This window comes from Physeter macrocephalus, chromosome 21 (genome assembly GCF_002837175.3).
Source record: "Physeter macrocephalus isolate SW-GA chromosome 21, ASM283717v5, whole genome shotgun sequence".
Classification (NCBI taxonomy): domain Eukaryota; kingdom Metazoa; phylum Chordata; class Mammalia; order Artiodactyla; family Physeteridae; genus Physeter; species Physeter macrocephalus.
The window spans coordinates 97,019,933-97,026,973 of record NC_041234.1 but is presented as its reverse complement, the minus strand read 5'-3'; the positions used below and the strand labels follow the sequence as shown (position 1 = coordinate 97,026,973).

The window sequence follows — 7,041 nt, the reverse complement described above, 5'->3', positions numbered from 1 at the left end:
CAGACCTACTAGAGAATGGACTTGAGGATATGGGGAGGGGGAAGGGTAAGCTGTGACAAAGTGAGAGAGTGGCATGGACATATATACACTACCAAACGTAAAATAGATAGCTAGTGGGAAGCAGCCGCATAGCACAGGGAGATCAGCTAGGTGGTTTGTGACCACCTAGAGGGGTGGGAGAGGGAGGATGGGAGGGAGGGAGACACAAGAGGGAAGAGATATGGGAACATATGTATACGTATAACTGATTCACTCTGTTGTAAAGCAGAAACTAACACACCATTGTAAAGCAATTATACTCCAATAAAGATGTTAAAAAAAAACAAGAAAAAAAAGAGAAAGTATACAAGAGTAATGAAACAAAATAATAAATATTACAGAGAGAAGGTCTCTGGAAAAATAGGAATACCAAAACATTCAAGGTTCAGCAGATAATTCCATCACTTAATGAGGTACAAATGAAAACAAGAAAGAACTTTATCTTTCACTTGAAAGAGGACTATCTGTGTTTGCCAAAAAAAAAAAAAAATGGCTTTAACGAAATAAAACTGAAACTTGGGTGAGAGGGCTTGAAATTCAAGTATAAAAATTATAAAGGAAAGGAAATTCTAAATAAGTGCTATAGGCTTATCCCTTTTTGTAAATGCATATAACATGTAATGCATATAACATAATTACAAATGCTTTTTGTAATTAAACGTCCTGAAAAAAGTTTAACAAAATGTTGAAAATTTCTGATGCTTTGTAATGGATACTTGGAGGTTCATTATTCTCTTCTCTTTATTTCTTAGCATGTTTGAAATCTGCCATAGTAAAAAGGTTTTTTTTTTTAATCCACATAAAAAGATCCATGGACTTGCTGATTTGCCCTTGTGATTTATAAGGTCATAAGCTACTTGAAAGCAAGAATGATGCTTTATACCGTCTCTTTATACCTCACTGTAGCTAATGTATTACTCTACATCCAATAAGAAACAGCTAGTCAGTGTCCGTTCAATGGGTAAAAATAAAACGTCTTTGTTTGGGAGGAGCTAGACCCACTTAAGTGCCTTTTAGCTCTGCGATTCTATGGTATCAAGTTTGAACGTATTTGCTTATGCTTAACTCTTAACTCACCAAGATATCAAGAAATATATGCCAGGTGATCAAGTCACCTGTTAGTCTTTTCCAAAGCTCTGGTGAAGAGATTCCAAATTTGGCTTGTTTTTAAATCACAAACCAGCAAATTAAAGAGAGAAGGAAGCAACCTGGCAAGCCTTTGCTTTCTACAATCACCAAGCGTATGCTAGGTGTCTAATCGTCTTCTGCCTTTGCTCTGTGCCTTTCTTCTTTCCTAGACCATCCTGGGTATCCAGTGTGAGCTCCAGAAACAGCTCAGGAATTTCATTTCCTTGGACCAACTTCCTATGACTCCCCGATATAATGATGGACGGTGCCTTGAAGGAGGGAAGCAACCAAGGTTTGCGGCTGTTCCTTCTGTTTTCGGCAAAGGTATAAAATTCGCCATCAAGGATGGCATAGTAACAGCCGATATTATAGGAGTAGCCAATGAAGATAGCAGGCGGCTGGCTGCCATTCTCAATAATGCTCATTACCTGGAAAACCTACATTTTACCATAGAGGGGAGGGACACGCACTACTTCATCAAGCTTGGGTCTCTGGAGGAAGACCTGGTGCTCATCGGTAACACTGGGGGGAGGCGCATTCTGGAGAATGGTGTCAATGTCACTGTGTCCCAGATGACTTCGGTGTTGAATGGGAGGACTAGACGGTTTGCAGATATCCAGCTCCAGCACGGGGCTCTGTGCTTCAACATCCGGTATGGGACAACTGTCGAAGAGGAAAAGAATCACGTGTTGGAGATCGCCAGACAGCGTGCTGTGGCCCAGGCCTGGACTAAGGAACAAAGAAGGCTGCAAGAAGGGGAAGAGGGTATCCGGGCATGGACAGAGGGGGAAAAGCAGCAGCTAATGAGCACTGGGAGAGTACAAAGTTATGATGGCTATTTTGTTTTGTCTGTTGAGCAGTATTTAGAACTTTCTGACAGTGCCAACAATATTCACTTTATGAGACAGAGCGAAATAGGCAGGAGGTAACAAAAAAAATCTCTGCCTTTGCGTCACCAAAGACTGCCTGTTTTTAAAACATAAAATGGTTTATTGTATTGGTTTTCTAGATCAGAACTCTGTATATGTAAATATGGAGGAAAAACATATCCAACTGCCTTTCAATGTGACGGAAGATGGTATTTTAATATTGTTTGTTTAAACTCTTTAAGAAATGACAGAGATTTTTAGTTCTTGTGTGGCAGTATTCAAAATAACACAAGTAGAACTCAAACAACTAAAAAAAATTTTTCAGCAAGCACCGCTTTCAATTTGTGGAGCCATGCAGATGTTCAACTATAAAGAAAGAACCCAAGGTTCTCTATGTCTATTGTGACACGTGGTTTCATATTCAGCTTTTGGCAGAACTTGCGGGCTATTTGAAAGGTGGTGCAATCATATCTGAACCTTGCATTTCAAAAGACTGCCAGCTCTTTCACGTGTTCCAGATCTGTTATAGGAAACTTTGAAAGAAGTGTAAAATGTCCTTGGCCACCATCTCCTAGAGTCAGGACCCATTTGCCCTTCGTCCCTGATGATTCCTCCTTGCTTGCTGAAATAGATGCCATGTTGTTGTGCTGTGTTTTGGCGTGTGGTGGCTGGGTTCTGTCTACCACACTTCCCTGTGGGTGTGGTCACTAAACCCAATTGCCACTATTTGCTCGTGTGTACATGATACCAAGGCAGCTGGCCAATGTAACTCCTCCCACCCAACTTGTTTTGACTACATTTTGTACTCAGTTGTCCAGCTGTATTGGTGTCATGAAAACATAGCTTTTATTAACCTGGGTAGGAATTTCTCATTTATATATAGGGTGTGTTTTGGTCATAGTTTCACATTCGTGATTCAGTATTTATACACTAATCCAATGGTTTTGTGCACATGAAAGGTAATTTACTACAAAGTGTGATTCTGGTACAAAAAAAATAGGCTTTCACAGGCAAACATGCCTGGGATGCCGACACATTACACTCACTACTACTGCAGAAATTCACAAGAGCCAAAACCTTAAAAAAAAAAAAGAAATAGACATAGTACTAAGGTGAAAGGAAAGTACGAAAGGGAAGACCAAACTAAACATCACGGGAAGTTGCTGCCACATTGTTTCACCCCACTTAGATTTATCTTTCAAATGTGCAATTCTGTATTGAACATCTCCCAGCCATAGTCAGGAAATTTAATTAAGTGAGCCCTTTCCAACCTAAAACATTTCAACTAATTATAGAGAGGCAGACTATTTTTTACTAAGATAATTTATATGGTTAGTTATTTTAGTTCTCTGTCTTTGCCCATTTATTTTTGATTTAATCATCTCTCCTGCCTAGGAAAATAGCTATTTTCCAGGAAGGGTTATTTTGTTGTACGATCATTTAAAATGCAGAAAAAGATCAGGATTAGTGTTAATATCAGCTGCAGTTTCTCAATCTGTATGAATCCTGTCGTAAAAGAAGCCCCTGGTGAGCTGGGAGTTTTGTGCCCAGTGACAAAGAGACAGTTTGTAAACTGCTGTGCAATTGTAAGTTACCACAAATGAAAATATAGGACAGCACAATGTGGCCTGTGGAAAATTCTCCTGAGCCAGCTTCAGCACTTTCATCACCAGGTCTGGACACTCACTATGTCTGAAGGAGAATTTATGATGGAATATCGCAGTTTGGATTCTTTCCAGCCACTACCTAAATGTAGTGTGGGGTCGTTGCCTTGCTTTGTGATGACAGTCTTTTCTGAAAATATGCAAAGTCAGAATCCAGGCTCACATTAAGGTTTGTAAAGAGTCTGGCTCCTAACTACACAAAGTAGAGTGAGAGAAAGGCAAGGGCCCACTGACAGTAGGGGAGGGTGTATCCAAACATTTCATTTTCAAAACCTTCAGGTTGGGATCACACATGTATTCCAAGAGAGAGAAGGAATTCATGATGAACTCATATTGGGGATTTTTTTCCCTGAATCAGGCCTGTGTTAATGGTATAGTATTTATTCAGGACAGGATCTAAAATTACTAGCAAACCTGATGAAAATTTGAATACCTCCACACCAGCCTAAAAATGGACCTTAAGTTCCTAGAACCTCTGATGTTCTTTTAAATCAATGGAAAAATAACTTATGAACTGTATATAAAGAGTGCATTCATAAATGTGATGATGTATTTTATCACTAATCCAAGATGTCAATATTAGAGTCTATTTTGCTTATACTTTAAGCGATTATACTTTTTTGCAATTCACTGATGAGGTATCATTTTCAAACTGCTTTAAATATCCATTAGAAACAAGTATTTGAAGCTTTTACTTAAGAGTAATTACCATGAACTGTGCATTTCTAGTTTGAAATACATATTTATTTAATTTGTGCCTTTCGTTTCTTAAAGTTATATTTGTATTATATGCAGAAAATGCACTTTTTATCACTTAGAGCTGTGGTTTTAATACTGCCTTGAACTATTACTGTTCTCCTTACCACTTCCAAAGTTTTTTTAGGAGGAAAGAGAAAAAAGCCCAAAAGGTTAGCACTAATGAGTAGTAAATCTAAGAGAAACATTTTGGCATTTCTTAATAAGAACATGGAGATGTTGAGTACATCACTTCCTATTCATGTGAATACAAAGAATGCCTTTATTGACTTGTAGTTCTGAAGTTTAAATTAATGAAAGAACAATTCATTTGTATTTCTTGATGAAAGTTAAAGCATTTTAAAGAGAAATATATGAATTTCTCATACCCAGAAGACAGGTGGCCGACACTACACAGCCACACACCATTCAAGTAAGTTCAAGTGAGAGCACAGCAGTTGGGCTCTCCTATGAAGAATATTCTGGGCTGGAGGCAGGGAATACTCCGTGGTTGTTTCTTTTTCCTAGTTAGGCCCATTTTATTTGTGCTTTTTTTGTTTTATTTTGTTTTGACTCTTGCACTACAGTCTAGAGATCCAAATGAGCTGAAAAGTTCACAGTTGAACAGACATTTAAATATATTTATTTTTAGTTGTCATTCTAATCATTACGGATTAGAAGCATGATTCCTGAAGGAAAGGGAAATAAAGCCCAATTCATACTAATTTTTAGTAAAACACTCACCATATAAATAGGCATATGTTTTATTTTTAACCCAACAAAATAATGTATAAAATAAGCGTGTCCTTTACTGTCAATTTATCTAGAAGATCTATAATATATAGACTATATATATAATATAATATATTACAACATAGCCAAATGTATGAAAACTTAACGATGTATAATTTGGAATTCACATGCTATGTAGAGAGGTATACAATTAGTTCTAATTTTTGTAAGATTGTTCTTTTTCATTACTGTTGACACAGTTTCAAGCATCCGATCATGTTGTTTCTACTTTTTTTCCTCTCTTTCCTTTTTTTAAAAAAGTTTTTAACCAGACCAGGCCCTACTGTAATAGCACCTAAGAGAGTCAGGGCAAAGTTTTTGCATTTATAAAGATATGTTCCTGTAAGGGCAACTGTAATGGAGTTCAGTGGTAATGGAAGCAAAAGTACAGTAATCAAGTATTGAAAGGAACTTTTGGAGAGACTGGAGTGTATTATAGCTTGTGGGAAAACAGAAGGCTACAGATTGGATGCAACGTTCTTGTGTTCTTAGAGGAACTCACATACACATAGCTGACCTGAATAGTACTTCAGATCTCAGACTGCTCTTCCACAGCCTTCTGTACGGTTCTTTATTCTGCAAAAAAACAAAAACAAAAACAAAAAAACAAAAAAAGAAAAAAACCAGAAAATAACAAACAACAACAAAAAAGAATTCAACCACAAAATAGTGACTGTTTCAGTGTGTCCTTCACGTGAAAGCTATTAAGGACCAAATATACTACTGTGTGTAAGAAGAAATTACTTCCTAAACAGTAACTGAAAATAGTTAGAGTTAAACTTGCTGTGGATTTTGTCTTGGCAGTTGTCATCTTACATTATTTGTCAAAGGAAACGTGTTTGGCAGTTAAAAAATCTTTCCTTAGATTTAGTGGTGGACTTTAACCTCTTAAATAAATGTTAGTATATCAGATTGTGTCCTTGAAAATATTTTACTTGTATGATTCATGACAATGTCTAAATCTTTACTATTCTTCTGGCAAAAGCATCAGTTAGAAAGAAGGTGAAAAAGAGAAGTATAGCCTTTACGTCAGAAAAATATTCTTTTTAGCTGCTTACTTTCTCATGAGAAGTAAAGATGTTTACAGGGTATGCCAAGATTTTCAGTTTCTATATAACAACAGTTAGAAGTTCTAATCATACAGGAAATTGTGTTATAATGGCCTCAGCCATGTTGCTAGGAAACAATAGGTTCCAGTTTTGTATTCCTGCTCTCAATCCTGTGCTGAAAAGTGACTGGATACTATACAGGTTCATGTTCTCTGGCTGCAGTTAAATGGTCTTTTGCATTTTGCTCTGGCTTTCAGGCCAGAAGCATGCATTTTTCTACAAGAGCATCACAACAACATGCTGTAAATATTTAAAGTTAAACATTATGTGTCGATATTTGAAAGAAAAAAGTACTTTGAATATTTCATTTTTAAAAAATAAAATTGCAAATGAACACTGTGTCCCATTTTATTCATGCGCCAAACTGCGTTCTCAAGTCAGTCTGGTCACCTGAGATTTGAAAAGTGGCTCCCTAACAGGGAGCAATAAAACCACATCACCTTGAAAATACAGGTGCAGAAGTCAAAAAGGCACTAATCCTAAGCAGACGCCTCTTCACTTTTATTTTTCATACATATAGGATCTCTGACACAAATGACCATTTAATAAAAATTTTTGAAAAAAGAGTAGCTGTTTCAAGTTTAAATGCCTCTAGGCTAGGACGCATAAAGGTTCTCTCTCCTGCTGATGCCTTTCTCGGCAATAGAAAGAAAATTAAGAATTGAAAAACAGGGGTGGGAGGGAGCTGGGAGAGCAAGGCAACCC

General features: G+C 37.1%; 1 protein-coding gene across 14 annotated transcripts in view; it reads left to right on the top strand.

Annotated features, from left to right (window-relative positions):
* The window catches only part of TENM1 (teneurin transmembrane protein 1), an 813,855-nt gene extending 807,197 nt beyond the window's left edge, over nucleotides 1-6,658 (top strand). For all 14 annotated transcript variants that reach the window (XM_028482674.2, XM_028482672.2, XM_028482671.2 and 11 more), the window contains one exon: nucleotides 1,338-6,658. In XM_028482674.2, coding sequence (XP_028338475.1) covers nucleotides 1,338-2,096 — 759 coding nt within the window. In that variant the 3' untranslated portion in view covers nucleotides 2,097-6,658. The remainder of the gene's footprint in view (nucleotides 1-1,337) is intronic.
* The last annotated feature ends 383 nt before the right edge of the window (nucleotides 6,659-7,041 follow it).